This window comes from Stegastes partitus, unplaced genomic scaffold, assembly GCF_000690725.1.
Source record: "Stegastes partitus isolate 25-593 unplaced genomic scaffold, Stegastes_partitus-1.0.2 Scaffold1111, whole genome shotgun sequence".
Taxonomy (NCBI): domain Eukaryota; kingdom Metazoa; phylum Chordata; class Actinopteri; family Pomacentridae; genus Stegastes; species Stegastes partitus.
The window spans coordinates 1-24,846 of record NW_007578842.1 but is presented as its reverse complement, the minus strand read 5'-3'; the positions used below and the strand labels follow the sequence as shown (position 1 = coordinate 24,846).

The 24,846-nt window shown below is 39.3% G+C and overlaps 1 protein-coding gene across 2 annotated transcripts in view; it reads left to right on the top strand.

The window, feature by feature from the left end:
- The window catches only part of jak1 (Janus kinase 1), a 31,745-nt gene extending 9,570 nt beyond the window's left edge, over nt 1-22,175 (top strand). For both annotated transcript variants that reach the window (XM_008296212.1, XM_008296213.1), the window contains 23 exons: nt 16-139; nt 1,888-2,041; nt 2,607-2,770; nt 3,040-3,308; nt 4,078-4,193; nt 4,567-4,749; nt 5,369-5,526; nt 6,093-6,207; nt 7,392-7,590; nt 9,821-9,930; nt 10,545-10,697; nt 10,880-10,967; nt 11,053-11,180; nt 11,375-11,513; nt 13,451-13,602; nt 13,827-13,977; nt 14,845-14,933; nt 15,373-15,565; nt 16,388-16,512; nt 16,599-16,771; nt 17,893-18,010; nt 18,630-18,740; nt 20,202-22,175. In XM_008296212.1, coding sequence (XP_008294434.1) covers nt 16-139; nt 1,888-2,041; nt 2,607-2,770; nt 3,040-3,308; nt 4,078-4,193; nt 4,567-4,749; nt 5,369-5,526; nt 6,093-6,207; nt 7,392-7,590; nt 9,821-9,930; nt 10,545-10,697; nt 10,880-10,967; nt 11,053-11,180; nt 11,375-11,513; nt 13,451-13,602; nt 13,827-13,977; nt 14,845-14,933; nt 15,373-15,565; nt 16,388-16,512; nt 16,599-16,771; nt 17,893-18,010; nt 18,630-18,740; nt 20,202-20,321 — 3,332 coding nt within the window. In that variant the 3' untranslated portion in view covers nt 20,322-22,175. The remainder of the gene's footprint in view (nt 1-15; nt 140-1,887; nt 2,042-2,606; nt 2,771-3,039; nt 3,309-4,077; nt 4,194-4,566; nt 4,750-5,368; nt 5,527-6,092; nt 6,208-7,391; nt 7,591-9,820; nt 9,931-10,544; nt 10,698-10,879; nt 10,968-11,052; nt 11,181-11,374; nt 11,514-13,450; nt 13,603-13,826; nt 13,978-14,844; nt 14,934-15,372; nt 15,566-16,387; nt 16,513-16,598; nt 16,772-17,892; nt 18,011-18,629; nt 18,741-20,201) is intronic.
- The last annotated feature ends 2,671 nt before the right edge of the window (nt 22,176-24,846 follow it).

Sequence of the window (24,846 nt, the reverse complement as noted above, 5' to 3'; positions counted from 1 at the left end):
TTTTCTGTTTCTCAGCAATCTCTCCCTTGTGCCATAACCTATTCGCCCTGTACAATGAGAAAACTGGCACCTGGTATCCCCCCAACTATGAGTTCAAGATCACAGAAAATACCAGTATCAAGCTGCACTATCGCATGAGGTAAGAATGATGTCCAGCTTTGGCTATCTACGCTGAAGTTAAATATTAGGATTTTCTAACTCCTACTAGTCTTCATAAAAGTGTTTCTTACATTGAAACACATTTTGTACAGAATGGTGATACTGGGAACCTCTCCTGAGTCTGCTCTCCTGAGCATTAGCCAGTATGATTGGTTATGGCTTGGCTGGGCATATACCCAGAAAGCCCAGTCGAGCCCCTACATCCAACCCACAGCATTAGGTGCTGGGATGTCTAAATTTCCAGTTGGACAGTAAGTGAAGTCGGAAATCCTGGCACATATACTCCTGGCTGTACAAACTGGCTGCTAGGATGTAGAGTCTCATAGTGGACGTCTCTCTGCCAGAGGACTTGAATGACAATGTGGATGATATGCCAAAAACTAGGATGAGAATGGTTGATGTTGAGTTTCTGGTTTGATGATTTCTGGATGGCAGTCCTGCTTTTGCAGAGACGATGTAGTATTGTGACCCCAGGTGCTGGAGTAATTTGAACCTAATACTGAGAGGAGAGTCTTGATATGTCAAGATCTGTGGCTTAGTATTTAAAAAAAAAAAACGGAGGGAAAGAAGCCGAACATATCTCAGCCGTTGGGATTCAGAAAAAGATCAAGGTTACCGGAGATGAAACTTTGTTCATGAACAAGCCTAATCTCAGAATAGGCATACAAGGCACTTAGAATAGGAACAGCAAGCAGTGTTGCTGATGTCTGTCAACCCTTTTATGTGTTTCCAAGAGTAGAGTCAAACTTCAGACCTGACTCAGTGGCAAGACTAAATTTCTCATTAAAAACATATTTTTGGGGAAAAATTATTTCAGAGAAAGTTTTCACATGACAGGCCAGCAATGTCATGTTTGTATTAAGTGGATAGTGTTGAAGAGAGTTCAGTCCCCTCTCAGAGAATCCATTGTACTTGTTAGGTAGCATTTCTGCAAAGAGGAAAACAACATTACTGTGGTATCTATTACACTTCCTCTTTCTCCGTGCTCTGTTTTGACAATAGCAGGTGGAGAGAGATTTGAGTGTGCATAGCGGCTAACTGTGGTGTGTGTGTTTGTGTGTCTGTGTGTGTGTGTGTGTGTGTGCGCCTGCTGCAGCCTGCTTTGCGTACTGAAGTGCAGACAGCTAAACAAGCGGGATATTGTGGTCGAGTCTTGATATACATGGTTTTTAGCGTTAACAAATTTTCAACCCAGCTGTGCAAACAGGGATTAAAACGCCACCTGGATGGATTTCCATCAGGTCAGGTAGCCACACTTGCTGATCTGTGAGGCTATACTTAGACACAACCTCTTTTAGCTGGCTGCTATTGTCAGCATGCTTACAGTAGCAATTGCCATGCTGATGTTGCGGGTAAATGCTTACCATGTTTAACATCTTATTTTAGTCTGCTAGCATGCCAACATTTGCAAAATTGGACAAAATAAAAATAAGAGCAGGAGGAAAAAAAACAAACCATACACTGTCTGGAGTCCATCACTATCAAAACTGTAATGGTAATCCATTTTATAGGAGTTTAAATTTCACCAGTTCTTTCACTACATGCATGCTCATTAGTTGAGCATTTTATTTAATCTGCCGGGATTTTCCTATTTTTTTCACTCAGGAATACAGCACTTTTCTGACATTCTTTCGACATAAAAATAACTGAATAATAAAAGGCAATCTTATTTGCATGCACACCCTCGTGCTTATCATGTTGACCTATCTTGTGTTTCTCTCCTGTCAGGTTTTATTTCAGGAACTGGCATGGCACCACTGAAGGAGAGTCACCAGTTTGGAGACACTGCATCAGTAAACTTAGAGGAGGACACAGCCCACAGAAAACACCAGAGGGAACACCCCTACTGGATGCTGCTTCACTGGACTACCTGTTTGCGCAGGTATGTGTTCGCAGTCAGTTACTAAGGATGTCATTTTCATATTCTGTTCATAGGCATTGCTCTCTCATTGTTACCTATGCCAAGACTGTATTTGTGCAGATCACCTAAAAAGCCTGACCTAACTGCAGTTCTCATTTTTATGCATTTGAAAGTATTGTGAGTAAGTGAATTTTATCCTTTAAAGCTCCTGCATCGTCAGAGGGTAACATGTAACAGTATCAGGAAGAGCACCTTTAAAGTCAGCGACAGATAGCAGTAACTTACATCTGTTCAATCAAATAGAATTCTTGTTGTTGATATCAAAAGGCTGACTCGATGGTTCCCAAACACAGACAATAACTTCACTGAATCGTTAGTTGTTCAAAATTTAAGAAACCGGAATCTCCTGTAAATGCCAAAAGAACAAAAGAAAGTCCCTCTGCTGCTTAATTTAATCAGTTTATCCTATATGTCATGTAAAGAATGCACTATGTACAAGGCCTATTTCAGTGGAGTCCTTTATAGATGTTTATGTTCGTATGTTTTTGGTGTGTTTGTGATTTGACTGATGTGACTTGTTGCACAGGGCCAGCATGACTTTCAGATAGGCATGGTTCCACTGAGGACGTCCCAGTCAGAGGCAGAGCAACACGAGATAGAAAATGAGTGTTTGGGCATGGCTGTGCTCGCCATCACTCACTATGCCATGATTCTGGAGATGCCACTCTCCACTGCTTCGCGTGAAGTCAGGTAACACGTGCACACGCATACAAAATGCAGCATGTGCTTGAGTTTATTTGAATAAGTTTTAGGATAGATTCTGTACACATTCATATACAGATGATGCTTCCAATAACACAGTTTTTAACTATGCCTCACACTCTTGTGCTTGTCCTTTACTTCATAACCATTTCCCACATTTGAAGTGTATGTATACCAAAGCCCATGAAGTATTGTATGGAAGAGTTCATATATTTAAAAATAAAAGTTTATTTGTATTTCTTTCTTAATCCCCTCAGCTACAAACGATTCATCCCAGAGTCGCTGAACCGCAACATTAAGCAACGGAACTTTTTGACTCGCATCCGCATCAACAATGTGTTCAAGAAATTCCTCAATGAATTCAACAATCGCACAGTCCAGGACAGCAACATTACACCGTACGACCTGAAGATCAAGTACCTGGCCACATTGGAGGGCTTGACCAACAGCCTGGGCAGCGAAATACTTGAGCCCATCTCACTCAGTGTAATGCAAGAGGGGGAGCTCTGCAATGGAGGTTACTTTGGTAAGAAATCCGGAAGTTCTCAGGCAATGTGCCAGGTTTGTGGCGTGCAACAGCTCAGTGTGGGTTGTGGTATGTGATGTAGTTTAATGAGAACTACAGAAGATTATATTGACTATAAAAAGAGAACTGCTGTTTACCAACAGAATCCCTGTGGGAATAGAGGAACGCAAAGACAGTGGGAAAGGTCAAAAATGGCTACACAAAAAGTACAACTGATACTCAAACACAAAAAATGAGATAACAGTTTGTGTTTTTGGTCCTGCTGCAGTATTTTAACTACACTGGATGTGTATTTGCGTATAAGGATTTTTTGATAGTGGTTGCTTTGGTATGTTTACATGCAGAGCATCTGTGGTGTCCCACCCACAGTTCCAAACAGAAAAAAGAAGGTTTGCACTCTGTTGACATCTAAATATACCTAACACACTGTGAGTTTGTTCACGTTGGTAAAAACCAAAAGTGAAAGGAAGAAGATGTTTACATGTCACATTAACCCACTCTTCACAGAGCAGACAAACATTGTATTTCTCGAATCATGAAGTTTTCAAGCACTGATACAGATCTAAATGGTTTCTCTAACCTGGTTAACGTCACAATAGCTATAGTTAATAACATTTTTTCCAGGCTTCCCTTCGTATTGCGCAGTCACTGCAAGATTTTTCAAAAACTATATCGAGAAGCCAAACAAATGTAATTTTTTTTTCAATACTGTGTGTAAAATTTCCCGTCTCTGTTGAACTACTGGAATATGTCTACTTTCTGTTTCCAGGGTACTACAACCAGAGCCAAGGGCAGAGCCAGACTCAGAACATGGAGACAAGCCATGACATGCAGGTCCTGGTTACTGGTACCACTGGTATTTCCTGGAGGAAGAAACCTGTTACGGTAAGTGAGACTGTGGGTGAACAAAACTTTAAAGGCCTCTAGTTTCGGGATGGTAAAGTGGTCGAAACAGAAATCTGGCAGGTAGATCTCTTACCTGTTAGGTTTTACATCGTTATCGGAATATTTTACAGGATTGGAAAGAAAAACTAAGTCAATTTGTTCTGGTTATTTTAAATATTGAATGCTAGTTGGAAACATTTCTCCAAAAAATATCATAGTATTCCATTTATTTTAAGACAAACCCCGTGAAGTTCACTGCAGTATTTTCCATTAGCCTATATTAGCTGACAGTGTTTGAAAATACAGATTTTTTTTTTCTTTCATGGCTTGTGTGTAAATATCTTCTATATTTCTGCTTTATCTCTTAAAACAGACATCTGGGATCTCCAAAGAAAAGGGAAGGTCAAAGAAGAACAAGCAGGATGGAAAACTGAAAAATGACAGAAATAAAGAGGCAAACGAAGGCTGGGTGCTGCTCTGTGACTTTCATGAGATCACTCACGTTGTCATCAGAGAGGCAACAGTCACCATCCTCACACAGGACAACAAGAAGATGGTGAGACAAACATACAAACAAAGCAAAGGGTACTGTGTTGTCTGTGGGACATATATATATTTTTATAGGACTTCAATCTGTTTTTAATTACCATAACTGTAACTTCATATATTTAGTTTGAACAGAAGCCATTTACAAAATAGCAAAGTAATGTCACATTAAGACAGAAGCTGTAAACAAACTATTTATGTTGAAAATTCTTAAACGTTCTCTGAATATCGAAAACATCTTTACATTTTTGTTCTGAAACCTGCTTAGGATTTTATTGATTCATTTATTATTACAACCTGAATTTGCAAACTTTATTCCACTAAAGGATTTTAAGTGTTTGAACAATTTAAAAATTATTTCTTGTGCAAAATTTGTGTGGCTCAGAAATCCATGTTAACCATAGTAATCATAGCGGCAACATTTGTTGATTTAAGACCTGGAGGAGTAAAGCTTCCCTTTTGCTGCATGATTCTGGTTATTACTATTGCTGAGTCATGCACCACTGTAAAAGTGCATTTTGAGGTTGCAGTACATCATAGTTGAGTGTTTGTAATAGTCACTGCTCCTGACTCCCTGCTCACTTTTTTACTCGTCTTTATCTCTCTTCTGTTATGTCGTCTCTTTTCAGGAGATGCAAATGGATTCTCGGGCTGAGGCCCTGTCCTTTGCAGCCCTTGTGGACGGGTACTTCAGGTTGACAGTGGATGCCCACCACTACCTGTGCAAGGAGGTAGCCCCAGCATCAGTGGTGCAGAACACCAACAACGGTTGCCACGGACCCATCTGGTTTGTACTGGCAGTTTTATTGGTGGAATGTGTGTGTGTCTAAGCATATTTTTATTTTCTCACAAAGCAATGTGTTACTGGACACATGCAGTTGTGTTAAACACATGCATGATAAGCCACCTGTTATCTGTATTTGAATACACCCTGACTGTCTCCTACCTCCCTCTGTTTAGATACGTACACTTTTTATAGTCATCCTCTGTATAATAAGTTGAGGTCTGTTCAAATGTTTTCGGTTTCTAGCATGTCAATGCAGTTGCCAAACAAACATCTGTTTGCCTCTGATGTTCTGTGTTTGCATCTTTTATATTGTTTGATTTTTTGATAGTTTCCATTTTTAAGAAGTTTTATCAACTCAAAATGAATCAATAATAGATTATTTTAATAACCCTTAAAACCTATTTTTGTCACCAATGTATAAAAAAATATTTTAAAAACCAGCAAGGACTACAAGTAAAAAAAAAGCATCCTCATAATATAGTACTGATACTAGCTGTGATAAAGTTGACATCTTCAGCCTAGTTTTAATAAGACTAACCTTATGTGTTATGTTTTTCCTTCTCCAGTACGGAGTATGCCATCCACAAGCTCCGTCAGGAAGGCAACGAGGAGGGCGCTTACATCCTGCGCTGGAGCTGTACTGATTACCAGTACATCATCATTACTGTGGTCTGCAATGAGGTAGTGTATACTTGTTAATTAAATGGTAGGAAGTTGCATTTCATGTGTCCCCAAAATCAAATTAGTTGAGAATATAATGATCAGCCCCGCAAATTGTTTTGTAATTACTGCTTATTTGTTGAACTCCAGAAAACTGTAAGGAAGTATATGTCACTGCTACAACATTGCCTAATAATTTGTAAAGTCTTGCTGTTACACCTGTTAGTAGAATAAATCTTGTCAGTGTTGTTAGAGCAGTCAGAAACCACTTGACAGGTGGAATGAATAACATTGGTTATCTGGTCATATTGGCACGTCATAAAGAATGGGATGCATTAGGAAATTAAGTGTTGGAAGCAGGACAAATGGGCAGAAATTAAGATTGGAGCTTCTCCAAAACAGCAGGTCTTGTGGGGTGTTCCTGGTGTGCAGTGGTTAGTACCTACCAAAATAGATCTAAGGAAGGATAGACAGTTACCTGGCGACAGGGGCATATATATCCATGGCTTATTGATGCAAGTGGATGCATTCTGTCCTCATAGTGTCACATCCGCAGATGGGTCTGTGAACGGTTCAGTGTTTTCTGGTTGTAGTGAATGTGATGTGAATAAACCCTGTATTATTAGGTCAAACGGTGGTAGTGGCATCTCAGGGATCAACTGGACAACCCTTGTTTAGGTTTTCACTAACAAGAGGACATGACAAACGGGCACAGAGATGCAGTGAACAGTATGCTATCAGTTCATTTTATAGCAGATCACAGGAAGCTGAGATCATGACAGGTCATGACAGCATTGTGAGTCAGCATGGGAGTAAACATCCACTCATTACAACCATGCTCACCCAGCTGACCTACCGGGTCTTGGATAAATAGCAACCATTTACAGTAAATGTTGTTCTAAATGTGAGTTCATAGCAATAGATTTTGGTGGTTTATGTGTGTCTACAGAGCTTTAACAGAAGTATGTAAAAGTTAAAAAAAAAGAAAAAAAAAGCATCATCATCATCTTCCTTATTTTTGTAATTTTTTTAAGGTAGTAGTTAATATAATATTTTACTTCTCCCTGCTTTAATCATAATATCTGTATGTGATGTTTATATATTGTAACGTATATCTTATGTGGAATTTTGTGTTTTAAGTGTACATGATGGAAAAAATGAAAGAATCTCGGCCAGTTACAAACTGTCCCTCTTGCTCCATCCAGATCGACTTGAGGGAGTCTCGTACTGTGCGCCAGTATAAGAACTTCCAGATTGAAGTTGCCGCCGATGGGTTCCGTCTGTACGGCACCGAGACGTTGCGTCCGACTCTCAAGGAGCTGCTGTGCCACCTGGAGGGCCAAAATCTCCGTACCGACAACCTCCAGTTCCAACTGCTCCGCTGCTGCCCCCCACAGCCAAGAGGTAAAGTTAAGGCAGCTACAGACTTGGAATAAATTAACAACTTATCAGAAACATTCACAGTCGTACCCCAACAAAAAGAAGCACACAGTTTTACTAACTTAGACAAGACTAGAAATAGACTAGAAAAAAATGTAGCAAAGGTAAAGCATATACTAATCCAGCAACATAAAAAAGTGTAGAAAGCTCAACTGTGTTCCAAATTAGACATATTTCACAATACTTCATAGCAACAATAGAGTTTATAGACATACATATTACGCATGCAAAGATCAATGTGTTGGTTACGGTGTTGCCAACTCAGATGGAAGGTGAGAGATCATTTTGACTCCAGGGAGAAAACCACTTTATGTTAGTCAGCTTCTGTTTTCTGGTGAAAAGACATTTAAAAGATGTGATTAAAAAATTTTACAAGAAGTGTGAAATAGAGATCAAACCAGTCTGACTGAGAATTTAGCAAATATGTACTTTGTAAGTTAACATCACTTATCTGTTGGGAGCTTTTGTGCTTTGTCATGTTATCTAGCTAGAGCAGATGGATTAACACTTGGCCTGCAGTAAAAAAAAAAGATTTGGAAAGCCTCACACAGATTCACTTTTACGTCATTTTACTGGTTCACAGCAAGTATTTTGATGAATAAATATTGAAAATGTACATAGGAAATATTTCATGACTGTCTGGCAACATGCACCCTTGATTACTTCAACACGAGGAGTCTATTATGATTATGAAAAAAACATATTCCTCAGAGCCAGTGTTATGTCTATTTTTAAAATGGATAGTTGCTACAGAAGGCTGAAAATTCTGCCTGCTTTGCCGTCTAGCAGTCGCTGCAGCTTGAATCCACACCCTATACAACACAACATTTGACTCTGCCCTACTTTGCACAAAGCTAGATCATGGCTGGGTGTGGTAACAAGTCCAACACACTGCACATTATATGGGGTCAGAAGTGCAACAGACTCGAATCTTTCAGCCTATAAAGCTCAGCGAAGAAATGCTTTCCCTGTATAAAAATTGCTCTTTAAGTTAATGTGTGTCACTGACTGAGGGGTAAGGGAAGAAGTGCTGGCACGAACAACGTGTGTGTCTGCGTTTCTGAAATGGTGTCAGGGAGGAAGAGAGTAGTAAATGTGGGTTTGCGGAGCCAAAGAAGCACTCTTCTGTTTACTTCACTTGGGGAAAGGTGGAGCTATGTTTGCATGTGTGCATGGATGTGTTGAGCTGCTTGTTTAGGGTTGTGTGGTGCTGATTATTATCATAATGCATAGGTGTTTTGGGTTAGATCTGCTCTAGAGGGAGATAAAAGACTGGAGTGCTGTGTTGTTATCCTTCTATGATATTTATGATGTATTATATAACATTCTTGCTACACCGAGAATATATTTGTATGCCCACTTCCTGACAATATGAAACTGTTTACTTTTACTCATTGTTGTTTTTGGGTCTATGTATTTATTTATTCTGAAAATAACATAATGTCAGGTTGAGGGAAAACCATGTTTATAAGTGACGAGGTATGTTTTTGCTACAGTGAGGCCTGGATTAGGCCAAAGGGTTAAAGAGTGAGTGCAGTGTAACATGCATTACATGTTACGGAGCAGAGCTCTTAACGCTCTTTGACGTGATGCTGATGGCGTGCAGAGACTTTTTTTCCTCCAAACCACAGCGCTGGTTTTGTCATAACCTTAGACATCCACAACACAGGCAAACGCTCACGCATAGTATGGTAACAGGCACAAAGACACATTTTCACTTGATCCTCCCACACACACGACTCTGCATATACAAAAAATAAACTGAATCAGTATGGTAACCGGACCTGAATATCTGTATATTGCCACATTGACGTAATTGTTGAGAGCTCGTTTTACCACATGTAAACACAGTTCTGCTTTCATGTAGCAAGCCAGTGCACATATGTGCATCTGAACATTTGTACTATTCTTGTATGCTGTGAAAGTTACTTCACCTTGCTGTGAGCATCATTTCAGCTTATTGTTGTTGTCTGAATGCAGCGCAGCCTTTTCAAATCAGTCTGCAATTTTGACAGTATTACAATAACGTCACCTTGGCAATAGTGCAGGCAGATGTGAGCTGTTTTGTGAGGAATTGTATAAGACAAACTTTTAGCGACTGATTATCTAAAACTCTAACCATTCTTGATTAATTTTAATTTCCTCGCTCAATTTCCATTCCAAAACAATAACTCCCTTTTTGTTTATGCTACAGAGATTTCTAACCTGCTGGTGGTCACTAAGGACAGAGCACCAGTCCCTCAGACACACATGCAGGACAGTCAACTTAGCTTCCACCGCATTCTCAAGGAGGAGATTGAACAGGTACGCTTTCTCTTGTCCATGTCTGTATCCTGTGGTACAGTTTAGTAATGTGGTTATACAAATGTAGCTAAAACAAATAATGACAATGTAGATCCACATGGCGTATTACAAAATTTTCAATAATTGTTCATGTATTTTGTACAATATAGTTTAAGCTTCCGGTGTTGTTATATATGTAAATGTACAAAGTATTAGAGACACTTTAATTACACTACAGTCTTGTGTATGATTACCACAAAGTACTGGCTCCAAACATAACAGAGCTTAGTCCACACACAAGCTAAAACATTTTTACATTTTATCACTTTGGATAAAAGCATCTGCTAAACGATATTGTAGAAATTGTAACCTATATCACAGTTATGAAGTTACTTCCTCCCCAGAAATCCCTGTGAGGAATTCACACAGATTACACCCTTAAGAAACGATTTAGTGTTGTTGTAATTTACATAGTGTGTAGGAGAAAATGAATTGCCTGAATATCAATATACTCCTAAGGCCTATGCAACTGGAATTTGTAAATAAGCCTCATTGTTGTGTCCAAAGTTTCAACACTGAATGTAACTACTTTCTGTATAGCTGTTTTTTTCATGGCTCTCTGCTGTGTTAACCAGGAAGAGCACCTCGGCCTGGGAACTAAAACCAACATCTACTCCGGCATACTGAAAGTGAAGAGTGAGGAGGAAGAAGATGTAGGTTACTCATCCTTCCAGGAAGTCAAAGTTGTCCTGAAGGTGCTGGGTTCTGGACACAGGGACATCTCCCTGGTAAGACCCAAACTTGTAACAGGAACATCCCTTGTACAATTCTTCTTATGAGGACATCCATTCTGTTATATCTAACCATATTCATACTCATTAGCTGCAAGCTTTTCAACATTAACTATTCTGAGAACATCTATGGAATCTGCTGTGTATGTGTTGGCTCATCTTTGTCTTTCTGTTGACAGGCCTTCTTTGAAACAGCCAGTATGATGCGGCAAGTGTCCCATAAACACATTGTGCTACTCCACGGAGTGTGTGTCCGCCACCTGGAAAGTGAGTGTATATAAAGAGCTGCGTGTTTGCAGGTGTGTATAGGGGTGTGGTGGTATGCCTCAACTTTGTCTCTTTGTATCATAAGATATCATGGTGGAGGAGTTTGTCCAACTAGGACCACTGGACTTGTTTATGAGGAGACAGCAGAGTCCACTCAGCACGCCATGGAAGTTCCAGGTGGCCAAGCAGCTGGCCTCAGCTCTCAGCTACTTGGTAAGAATGGAAAACACACACACACACACATGTACTACACACAAACTTGTATTCAGCCTCTGGACAGTCTAGACAATATTAGATTAGTTTCATCAACAAAATGTGAAAATGTACCTTCTTCATTGTGGGGATTTTTTTTTTCCTCTGTATTGTGTGTGTGTATGTGTGTGTGTGTATGTGTATGTGTGCTGTAGGAGGACAAAAAGCTGATCCATGGCTTTGTGTCCGCTAAGAACATCCTGCTGGCCCGGGACGGACTGGGTGCAGATGAAGGAGGGCCCTTCATCAAGCTCAGCGACCGAGGAATACCAATCACAGTACTCACCAGGGAGGGTGTGTACAGAGTACAGATGCCACTTGAGATGTGTAAAAACGCAACCTAAGTGGTTACAAAATAGCTAGCATGGAAAATTTCACAATACCTTCCGCTTTCTTTCCCAGTTATCTGCAATGGAAAGTAAAACCAAAATGAGAAAACAAGCAATCTTCCAACTTGATCTAGTAGTGAAGCTAAACCACAATTAAATACATTTTTAGGCAGAGCTCCACATATACATATACATACAGTGTTTTTAAAATGTATTTACAACTTAATTAAATGTGTAAAACAATTTACTTTTAACTGACTGGTAACACATGTTGATTGGTGGTGTGCCTGAGACATGAATAATTTTTAGAATATGCTTCCTGCTTCTTTTAACTGTAAAGTAGTAGCTACTTTCCCCCCCTTTTTGCTTAAAAGCTACCTTATATTCCTGCATTTTCTTCCCACACGATACAGAAAAAAACTAACAAAAATAACATTTCCGATCAAGCGGAGGTTGTCAGTAACAGGAATCATATTTGTCACATAATCGGTACACACTGCAGTGGGTACATTTCCGTCTCAGATGGATCGTCTCTGTGCAGATGGATCGACAAACCACAGGACAGACTGGAAATGTTTCTGTGCACATGTCCATCGCCACATGCCCCTGGGAATACTCCTCCCTCGCTTTTTGTTTTCAGAACTCTTCAACATTTCTTGTTCTGTCTCCATTACTTTGCTGATCAACCAGTCTTCCTGTTATATATTGATGTCCTTGTGCATAGATTTGATTGAACATAGTGCATAAAGTGCTCAAAACCCCACTGGGAAAACTCTTCCCTGCTTCCCAGCAATCTTAGAGCGCTTTACTCAAACCCTCAAATCTATTATTCTCTTTCACTAATTTTTTTTCCTCTCTTTTGTCCTTACACTCAATTATCTCCTCTCCTGCTCCCATTACTATCTCTATTTAACTCCCCCACAGTTTCTTGCCCTCTTTACTCCCTTGCTGCTTACTAACATGCATCCCTCATCTGATGTTATGGATTTGTAGCGAGACCATGAAGGTCAGCCCATCAGTTAGTCCGTCTTCCAGTCAGTGATTTATTTCTGTAAGCTGATGCCAGTCCTTTTAGAATTCGATGGAGGCAGTTAGTCAACATTTTAAGCCAGCTACCAGCCCAGCCAGCCTGTTGGAGCTGCTTTGTATTTTATTGTTGATTCTTAGTATTGGGAGTATGTTGGCACCAATCTATGAGGTCACGCCCTGAGATTTGTTTTTACAGTGTAGAACTCTTGTCAGCATCTGGTTTCTGACTATCATATTTCTGCTCTTACAAATATAAAGTTTTGTTTAGTAATTTATTTAACATACAGAATATATGCTGGTGATTGGTCTGTGATGTCCAGCGTGAAATATAAATATAAAATAGACATGTTGAGGTCAAGCCACTTATGTATAGATAGCCCAAAAGCTTTGCAGTCTGTTATGGTCAACACCTAGACGCAGGACATATCAGTGAGGAAAGAAAGGAAGAAAAACATTAAAAACCTACTAACAAAAACAGGAAACAGACATGAAATAGATGACAAATATAAAGAAAATAATGTATAACAAAAATGAAGATTATGGCTCAAAGAAGAAGTCGATCTACTTCCGGGGGCAAGCCCTGACATCAACCACAAACTTAGAAATATAAATGTTGACGAGGATACAGTTGATGTGGTTGTAATATATGTTTTCACTTGACATTTCAGGAAGACTGTCAGTGGATGCATGTTGCTAATGCTTGTTTAAAAGGTTTAGTCTGTATGACTCCCATTATCACAAGAGACAAGATTTGCCTTTGAAGCTATTGTTGAGAGTTAGGTTAGAGTATTCCAGGTACGTCACTTGTTTTCCAGGGCATCAGAACATTATTTTCTAAGTGGGCTGATCAGCATTTCATTTTTGTGTTTGCAGAGTGTGTGCATCGTATCCCGTGGATCGCTCCAGAGTGTGTGAAGAGTGTGTCCGCCCTGAGTGTCGCAGCCGACAAATGGGGATTTGGTACCACCCTGTGGGAGATCTGCTACGATGGAGAGACTCCCCTCAAGGACAAGAAACTCACTGAGGTAGAGGACGCACACAAGCGCTAACAACTGCATATAATCATACATACAACCAAACTAATGTCCTCCTTTGTTTCAAATCTGACAACTAATTCCTAGTTCATTTCCATACCTGTCAAACCTTTTTTTTTAACCACCTGTGTCTATCCATACCAACAGTCAGATTACCTCTGTTTTCATGCATCCTCTTATTCATATGTTTGTTTTCATGTCTCTCTTCTGAGCAGAAGGAGAGGTTTTATGAAACAGAGTGCCAACTGGCCACACCAGACTGCAAAGAGCTGGCTGAACTCATGACCCACTGCATGAACTACGACCCCAAGAAGAGACCTTTCTTCAGGGCTATCGTCAGAGACATAGACATGCTGGAAGAGAAAAGTATGTGTAAAGAGAATACCTGCAGTGCACATTTTATATACGGTATTTACGTAGAATTATAATGAAGAGGCTCCACATGTGAAGCAAAACCTCAGAAAGCGTTTGGTGTCAGCAGTTTTATTGCCATTGTGGCAAGCCTTTTTGCCTTTTGGCATCTTAGAATTGAAAAAATATAAAAAATTTAAGCCAGTAAAATAGAATTGCGCAACACTTTACAGCAATTTTAAAAATATACAGGTTTCTTGCTGTTTAAAGTTGCAATATGACCTGAATGTTATGCATGGTTTGTATCTCACCTGGCAGCAGCCTTGTAAAGAGAGAAAGTTGTTTACTCAACTCAGATGTTCATGAGGAAGTTCACTGGGTGCATTATCACTGATCTGCCCCTCAGCTGGGCCCCACTGCAACAGATTACACTCAGTTCTTCCACCTGCTGGCCAGATCTGGATACTGCAGCCAATCTTATTAAGCAAAGTTTAGTAAGAAGCTGGATCTTCTTCGATTAAAATACCAAAGAGGGCTACACAATCACCGTAGTACCAGTATCAATCTACCTCAAGTTCCACAAGCACCTGAAAGGCATAGAATCAGATTAAAAACAATGTTTATGTGCGGTCAGTATTTTATAATTGATATTGGTGATGCAGAATGAGTTTTTTGCTTGAATATCAAATTGTACGACTAAAAGTAGCCATTTGTGTGAAAACCACAGCAAGAAAACAGTTACATAACCATAGAACATTGTCGTAAACACTTTGACACTGTCAACCACAATAGACTTCCTATGACGCAAGTGTGTTTATTTTGAAGAAAAGCCATGTTTTACCCAGCATGCTTGATATGTTTATTTCTTCTTCTATCTTCCAGACCCATCTATCAAACCCCAGCCTACACCAGAGGTGGACCCAACCATGTTTGAAAAGAGATTCCTGAGAAAGATCAGAGAACTGGGAGAGGTAAACTGTTGCTGTTTTTGCTGTTTCATGATTTTGTGTTGATTTCAGTTTAACAGATCCTAATGTTAATACCAATTATCAAACAGATGCACAAAATGCCCTGGCATTACCAAGCATTTTTTGATTTTTCAAAAAAAAAAAAGAAAAAAAGAAAAAGAAATCTGCATTTTCCTTCAGTGTATTTGCCATTTTTCTGATGATTAGGAGTATTTATTGTGTAATTCACATAAGCTTACAATTATCAAAGAATATCACCTGTATGTATATTTATTCCCATGTTTCTGCCTTAGAAACAAGCTAGCCCTAACCCTAACCCTGACTCAGCTGATATTTTTGTTCACAAACCAAATATAGGGAGGATCAGAACTGAACTGAAACCATTGAACAGGAAGCAGTCAAAGTGCATTTCCAATAATTTAAATTTTTGTCTCTCATGAAGGGTCACTTTGGCAAGGTGGAGTTGTGTCGTTATGATCCACGGGGCGACAGAACAGGCGAGCTGGTGGCAGTGAAGTCGCTCAAGCCTGAGAACCAAGAAGAGCAGAGCAGTAACCTCTCCAGTGAGATTGAAATCCTGAAGGAACTCTACCATGAAAATATTGTGAAATACAAGGGTATCTGCCAAGAGGAAGGTAAGACGGAGGGAATACAGACACAGACATGCACACAAACACTACTATACACCTGTACAGATGAAGATGCATGAAAGTCTATTGTGTGTTGAAAAAAATACACATTTACATTTTAGACGAAGTTGCTTCTAATGAAACTACATGTAAGAGCAAAGTGTTACTTTATGTACTTCAGTATATTTAAGTTAAATGCTGAAAGTACAGACAGGCATTGGATTTCCCATGAATCCAGTGTTATACACTCAAACCCAAACAAGCACAGATTAACTGGACAGAAGACCACTTAGTGCCTCTCACGTACTGCCATTAAATCCGAGCCGCAGACTTGAACATCCAGTTTTCCTGAAGTAATTACCTGCTGATCTTTAAAAACTACAGCTTTTATAACACTTACTGCTGACTTAAAAGGTGCTTCCACATTCCTCAGAGACTCTTTCAGAACACTGGAAACATTTGAAAGTGTCTGATAATGCAAAGTGTAATTTTGGGCTACACTGTGCCCAATAAGCAAAGGCCATATGTCACTTCTGACTACCATGTTTGCATAACGTATAGGCGCAGCTTAAGGTAAACTTGAAGAATTGGCATAGTTTTGTTAAAGTGCTGTTGTAAGATTCTGAAGTTACCTTCAGACATGGCTTGAGTTTCAACTGTTTTTTTTTTTTTGGGGGGGGGTAATTGTTTTGCATAAAATCTGAGTTCTGTGAGTTAGCTATAATGGAAACAAATGAGTGGCACAAACCAGGATTCACATGTAAAGATGATCATTAATGATGACTTGGCTATCTGTCTCTGACTTCATTTGTTTGTATTTGTTTGTAGGTGGTCAGGCTATTAAGCTGATCATGGAGTATCTTCCAATGGGCAGTTTGAAGGAGTATCTACCCAGAAACAAATGCAAGACCAGCCTCAGCACCCTGCTCAGCTACTCTGTCCAGATATGCAGGGTAACACGTCTTCTTTGTACAGAACTGTCGTCTGAGATTTCAGTCACTCTGAACCTGCCAAAGATTTCACTGTTTATTTATTTCAGGGAATGGACTATTTGGGATCTCAGCATTACATCCACCGGGACCTGGCTGCCCGAAATGTGTTAGTGGAGAATGAGAGGACAGTGAAGATCGGAGACTTTGGTCTCACCAAGACCATCAAGGACAATGAGGGTTATTATACCGTCAAGGATGACCACGACAGCCCTGTTTTCTGGTGAGTCATAAGGCGAGAAAGCTGAAAGCTAAAAAAGCAATATAAATTATGTTCTCTTACAATTGACCTTATAGCTGAGATCTTATTGTTTAAAGAGGGAGACTTTAAACAGAATATGAGAATGGAAAGGGGATAGGATAATAAATATAATAGTAGGCACCAGAAGAGAATTAATTACAGACGGACAGCATATGAATTGAGTTGATGGGGGAAATATGGAAAAATGGTGATCCATTCAAGAAAGAAATTTCATTAAAAAGTCTTTTTCATCGTACAGACGATAAATTTAAATTCTTTTTAGCAATAAATTGGCTCTGGTGTCAGTTGTCAAGGAAATCAGCTTCAAGGACCAACCAGGTAAAACAGTGAATGACAGAGAATTAGACTATAAACAGAGAGGGAGTACGAGTCAAGGGTGGAGTAGTTTGAAGCAAATGATCCGAAAATGTGTCTGTATTAAGTGCTGGAGTACTTACCAGTGAGTACCAGTGATCCTAATTATATTACACAGTAGATATTTACATTTTAAACAATGTTTGCAGAGCCTTAGCTGGTTTCCTAAATTCATCTTGGTGTTTAGAGACACTTTGCATTCGGGAAGATTAAGACAAATGTGATCATTCAAATACTTGTACCCAGCAGATTTTTCATATTTTTTAGAAGATCTGTAATAAATCTATGAAAGAACCAAAATGACAGTTTTTTGTGACAAAGCCGTATATATTTCAGACTTATAGAAATCATTGGAACCTCAAGACTGCCATGATATATGCAGTCTTTAGAAGTGTAGACTTTTGTTCACAACTGTACAAATGTATAACATATTATATTATTATACATATTATGTATTTATTCATCTATATGTGTATGCTGTGTATATGTAGGTATATATTAAACGCACATGTATGTTGTGTTGTATGCATGTTGTGTGTAATTTTTGACCCAAGTTCAAATGTCTAAAGTAGCAAAAACACGACACTCTATGTTTGTCCATAACTGAAGAAGGAACTGTCGATCAAGTGAAATTCAAGTTTGCACAGTCGCATTAACACAATCATTAAAAATATAATAGCATGTAAAAATGAAAAGAAGTTCCACTGACATCTTGTTTTGTGTTTCAGGTATGCTCCAGAATGTCTGACTCAGTGTAAGTTTTACCTGGCTTCAGACGTTTGGTCCTTCGGGGTGACAATGTACGAACTCATCACCTACTGCGACTCGTCCAAGAGCCCGATGACGGTCAGTGTTCATTACTCTCCTTGTTGTAGTCGCTCTCACACAGGAAATCGGGGAATACGTCTCGTCCTTACTGTCTATTTTTGGAAGCTTGGTTGATGATTCTACATTAAATGTGTGTGTATATAACACATACTTGACCAGTTTTGCAGAAATAACTGAATTCATCACAGCATTACACATACAGTCATTTGTATGTGGCAGATGGTGTTGGTCTTCGGCCAGAGCAGCAGACGACAGACTCCACCAGGGGCTTTCCAAACTGCAGCATGTGCCAACACTAAGAGCGTAGTTTATCATGAAGATCTTTCATTTACATCAGGCTTTAATCTGCCACTGTTACTGAGACTTACCTGTCAGTCTTACTGGAGGGCGACTATTACTTCAGCCCACACAGGTTAAATGACCATTAAAGGGTATTTTATCAATTTTATCAGCCCTAGTGAGGATTAAGCGACGTATAGATAATGGATGGATGGATGATTACGTGTCATGAATTATACAAATCTGTGTTCAACACTGTCTTTGATTCATTTAATGTGTTTCTCATTTAAATGAAACAAAGCCAGTACAGAATAATGTATATTTCTTTTGTAACTCGTCCTTGTCTTCACCCACACAGCGTTTCCTGGATATGATTGGTCGAACTCACGGTCAGATGACTATCATCCGACTGGTGAAGGTGTTGCAAGAAGGAAGGAGGTTGCCGCGTCCAGAGGGATGTCCTGAGCCTGTAAGAATCTCATTAGCAGCATAACACATTACAAAACATTAATGTCATTTACTGAGGTTCTTTTAGATGTGTTCTGGAGAATTCTGTTTATTAAAAAAAACAAATGCACAAGGCAACACCAATGACACCTCAGGAGAAACGCTCAATGCTTTTTTTTCATGTGCGTTTGCTGATTAACGCAGCTCTTAAGTTCAATTTGCACATAAAAAGTATTTAAGTGTTTTAGCTTAACCAATGTGAGAAAATTAAACGCTACAATGTAACAAGGGAAACAGACTTATCCAATAAGTGATGTACAGCATCATGAGACACGTGTGACTTAGATGTTTTCATCTGTACAGACAAGTAACATTTCTTAAATAATTTCTCTAAATCAGGCTCTTTCTAACACAGTTTTGGGCAGTTATTTCATTGCACGCTTGTCTTCTGCATCAGTTTAATGGCACCTGTCTGGAGAATGAATGAAACTACCAGTATATGAACTTCTATGTTCATTTGTGGGATTTTTTTTGTTTGTGTTTTTTTTTTTGTTTGTTTTTAATTTGTATTTTTTTGCAGATTTCATGTAAACTCTGCACTACACTTGGATGGAAACTGGCTAATATTAAAAAACATATCTTGTTAGAGAGGAACCAGAGAAAAGCAAAATCACACACTGTCCTCATCAAAACATGGCTTTCATTTTAGACGGGGCAGTTTTGAAATCTGCCACCGATGTCACTGCCTTTTAAGGTGATCTTCGTTGCACCTCAAGTCCCAACTCAAACTCAAGCTTACCTTTGTAAATCTACCAAATTTGGCGCCGGGCAGAACCTGCTATTCTAATGCCACACTCATTGAGAAATTCAGCAGCAGGTGTCGCTGCTTCCCACTTATTGCAGGAGATTCCAGTGGTGCTTGGACAGTGGCCAGCATTTCATTTGGTGCCAAAAGAGATGAATTTTGTCACCACTTAGCACTTAACAAATCAGAATAACTGCTGTACATGAGTGTAGTTTGAACAGACTGTCATTAGGTTAAACTTTAACTACAGAGTTCTCTGAGTTATTTCAATCACTGCATTACTGCTGGATTCTTAAGGTCAGGTTTGTAATCTGAAAAGTCTTGCCCATGAAATGTTGCTAGTCGTACCGGTATCCCTACAGTGTTTGGGATGATAAAGTCTTTAGTTTTGTGTTATCTTACATCAAAATGATCCCAGAGAGTTTTAACATTAAAAAAAATCAATTTGCAAAATCCAGAATGTACATGAGCACATTTTTTGCTTTAAAGTTTGAGCATTAAGATGCAAAACACCTCTTTGAATGTGACCATGTGCAACCTGTTTGAAGAAACAGCAGATGAAGTCAAAGCTGCTGCGCTTTGAACACTTGTTGCGTCTCCAGGTCATTTGTTTTGCTGCTCAGCTTTATTCTTTGATATTTTTACCAGCTGCAGTCTAACAGAGCCCATGTTTGACAGGTGTACGAGCTGATGCGCAGGTGCTGGGAGCAGGCGCCTGACAGGAGGATCACCTTCAAGCGTCTGATCGAGGATCTGACCACCATGCAGCAACAGCTCCAATCCCCAAACAACGTCTAAACGTCCAACTGCGTGAGGTTTGGGGGAGTGAAGCTGACTCTGCCTGCAGACTTGGGACCAGACGGCAAAACTGGCCCCAGATCAGCATCTGCTTGTGCAGCTTCACTGTACTGAGAGACAAAAGCCATGCTTCCTCATAGTGGCATATAAACCTTCCATAACCATGGCACGGCAAGACTCAAAGTCTAACCATAATTGTAGTCTGCCATATTTTATAACTTTTTTTTTTTTATTATTCTGATATTTCATATTTTGAATTATAAGCATTTGGGATTAAACAAAGCTTGTAGCCTTAGCCCACGCTATATGTGACCTGATATATTACTTCCAATTGTATCAAAAACATGTAATTGTCTGCACTGTGTGAAACGTCAAACTCATGTGGACTTTATCAGGCTTATCTCTGAGGAGCTTATAGTAATGTGGATGATATTGCTTCTCATTGATGGACGCTGGAAAGATGGAAAATGAGCCAAGAAAGGACCTGTGTAGCGCTTACTTTCACACAGTTCAACGGTTGCACGGCCTCCTTTGCGACAGACGCAGAGTGGATCTTTGATAAATCATGATGAAAACTGCTGGAATGGATGGGATGAGGAAGATGGAACATAGATGTTAGCACAGATACCGAAGATGTGGTTTCCGTCTTTCATGCCGCTGCTGTTTGTTTCATGGACTCCGCTGTTTTGGGAAAATTGCCTGAAGAATTGTTTTTTTTTTTTTTTGTCTTCAGAGAGCCATGGAGTTAGCTGTGAAACGTCTGGATTTGCTGTTCATGATGTGCAAATGCAGTCACTGAGAAGTGGCATCGAGTCGGCGCCAGTAATCAGTCAGCAGTATTCCTCTCTTTGCATTGCTTTTACTTTGGAGTAACGGTTTTAAAGCTAAAATGTTAAACATTCAATGGTTCTAGTGTCTTAATTGCGAGTGTTTTTGGCTTTTCTTTGTTTGGACAGTTGGTTAGACAAAACAAGTAATTCAAAGACATTGTCTTTTAGGTTTTAGAAAACTGAGCCACTTTGTAGGATTTTTTTGGACCAATTATTTGAGAAATGATTGCAAAGAAGATTTTTTTTTTCTTCGTGAAGGAGCTGTCTAACTGCATTTGCACAGGAACAGTAAATTGATTTTTTTTTTTTTTCTTTGTTGAGTTAAGTCTCCCCAGTCGTATTGTATGAGAACTAATGTACTGGATGTTTTATTATGAATGTTAGTCGTGCCTAAATCATACAGCAGCACTTGTTAAACCTGTTAAACCAGTGAGTACCTGTGAAAGACACTTGGGGGCAGTATAACTTCACTTTTCCTCTCATTTTGCTGTTATGTAGCTTTACACACAAGTTGGGGTATGCCAGATCCACAAATACTCTATGAAATGTCTATGCTGTTATAGTTGCATAATATGGCAAGAAAAACAGCCAAGAGTGATTTTACCGGTTATCCGCAGGGCATTTTATGTTTTTTTTTTTTTTTTTTTTTTTTTTAATTTTCAAAAATTATATAAATCCTTCAAGAGACATGAAACAATTATAATGATGTAAACCGATCTGAGCAGAGGGTTTTGTTCTGGTATTGAAATCTTGCCCAGTCACATCACAGGACAACAGTCAGTTCTACTAAATGCACACGTGAATGTTGGCAAAAAGACGACAACACAGGGGCCGTCAAGAGGACAAAATGCGCTTCAGTCCACATTTTATTTAGGAATGTAAAAGACAGTTCCTTCTGCTCTAAATAAGAGAAAAGAAATATATATATATTTTTCAAAAAAAAAAAAATTAAGATGAACGTATGACTTATGGAAGGTAAAAGTATCCATAAATACACAATGAAAAAATAAATAAAATCAATGTTTGTTGTGTTCTTTGTCAGTCCAAATGCAATATCGTTAACTACTGAAAACAGGTTGTTCTATATATTACAGTTGTAAGTAGGCATGCTAAAATTGCTCTAGAAATACCTTATTCACAGTAAAACAATATCAATGTCAGTGTGATATAAAATTTTGCAAAATCTACAGTATATTTCAGGTCAGAAAAAAATCCACATACTCGAAAAGCAAAAGCTCTTTTACAAAGCAATAAGCACAGCAAATCTAGATTTATCTACAGCCATTAAAATGTGTCAGAAAATCAGAAATACTTCAGTATTGCAAAGCTTTGTGATCAACACACACGCACAGTCATTCACTATTGCAAAGTCCAGCCTCGTCACTGGCCTCGTGTAATATGCGGGATCGAAACTGGTACGACGGCAACGCACTGAAGCTGAGAGGACGCTCCGTTTACACAAGAACAGAAAAGTCTGGGTTTTAACCTGAACTGATTTGGGTTGTGTTTGTGTTAACTCGACAGCAAACAAACCACAACTAAACTACACAAGACTACAGATAGGATTTTTCTGTTCTCATACAAACGAGCGCTCTCCAAGAATAAAATTGGCTCTTTTTTTTTTTCTTTTTCTTTTTCTCCATGTCAGTATCATACTTCCATTAATAACTTAAAACCCAAAAAAAAAAAGAGCTGCATTTGCACCACGTTTATCCTAAACTCTCCCTCTGAGATGCAAACTGCAGCTGGCTCACTGACAGGTCAAGATATCAGCTCGGGTTGTGCTGTTATTTCTGGGGAACCAGGCCCCGTTTTGTGTACAATCATCATGAGGACGTCACGTCTAGTTGGAGGCACAGAAAAATAACAAAGATACTGCCCTTTATCCATCAACATACGACATTCCTCGGTATAAAAGGGCCTGACAATCTACAGGAATCACAGACATGAAAATATCGTAGAACTATCTATTTCATAATCTCATACTGAAACTGTGGAGGCAGTTTTTAAAGATAATATTGCAACATCAGTTCAAAATGCTATTTGAAAAGAGTGACGAGTGACACAAAACTGATTCTTCCAGGATTTACAGTTGAGGATGGAAGGACGCCTTGATGTGTTGAGACACGGTTTCAGACAGACCGGACACATAAAGATGCACTGAAAAACATGTACAGGTTTAGCACTTTCATGAAGAAAAGCAGTTAGATTGGTGCTGGCATAGCATGACCTACGAAATCAAACTTGCATTTCTACAAAATCTGACCGGATGGCACAATTAGCAACAAGAAAAGATATAAAGCTGTGTGGTGAAAGGACACACACAAAAAAAATGTCATGACTTTCCTCACAAAAAGTGTGAACTGTTCCAGCTAAGAGTCTGCCCTCCTCTGCAGCGCCACCTGGTGTACTGGTTTAAAATTGCAGAATTTTGCGACATATATGGAAAATTAGAGGTTAGAAATGTTGCTGTTAAAAGTATCAGATGAACCATCAACATCTCCCCTAACGCGTCTCTCTATCCTCACACGGACCTAGTGGAGCGTTCAGGTGGCTCGTGTCAGTATAAAGGTTTTTAAAAGCCAGCTAACTAGTCCCTGTGTTAAACCCAGACTCCAGCCTCGCTTTGATGCAACACCAGCCATTTGCCAGATTCATGGACTACAGCCACATTTAGATCTTTGATATTTACATGAATCAAGTGACATCTCTTTGAAGCTTTGAAATGGAACACCCTGACATCGAGTAAAACTGCAGCGGTGTGTGACATCGAATGCGACAACTGGTGAAGCAGTGAGGACCCCGAGCTGTGCAGGGTAAAGGGTTCAAGGGTTCACTGGGGTCAACGTAGGTGCGTTGCTAATAATGTCAAAATATATGAAAGTAACGTGAAGAAGCCCCTCTGCCTGAGAACCTTTGCTTTTTATACTTCATTACTTCTTTCACTTAAGACTACTTTAAGACACATTTTGGATGCAAGACTTGTTTTTATACTCTTGTCCTGCTATTTTTACTCAAGAGCTCATTACTTATTTCCAACATCGATGTACGTCAAAGGCAGATACATACTGGAGAGGCCACCAGTCCTTCACAGTTTTTTTTTTTTTTTGGTTACATTTTTCTGAGTCACTGATTTCAAGCTCCATTAACATAAAAAAGATTTTCCTTGTAGAAAAGAAATCACAAATGTAGTGAAAAACTGGTGATATTCTTTACTTTTTCTTCTCAACAAATCCAATGAAAGGACCAAAACCAGTCATGTACCCCTCTTCCTAACAAGTGCCCAAAGCCTGATATCTTATTCCTTAATCTGCAGCTGAAAATAGTCCCCAATACTTTTTCCTAATGTTTGAGGAACAGTTACTCTTTAGTAGGAACAAACGGGAAAACAAACTGTTGCCATAGACTGTATATAAAAGATGGACTTAGTCTGGATCTGAAAAGTGAAGTAGTGTCACATAGTCAGACTATTCTCCAGCAGGTATCATTATTATGCATTGGGGGGGAAAACTCAGGTGTGTTTGGATTTCTTTAAACTAATCACAATCTTTTTGGGTGGGGCTAAGTATAGGATAGACTGACGATTTTCACTCAAAGAAGGTGGAAGTAGGGCTGGAGTCTATCCCAGCTGACTCAGGGTGAAGGCAGAGGACACCCTGGACAGACAATTTACAATCACCAATTAACCTCAACAT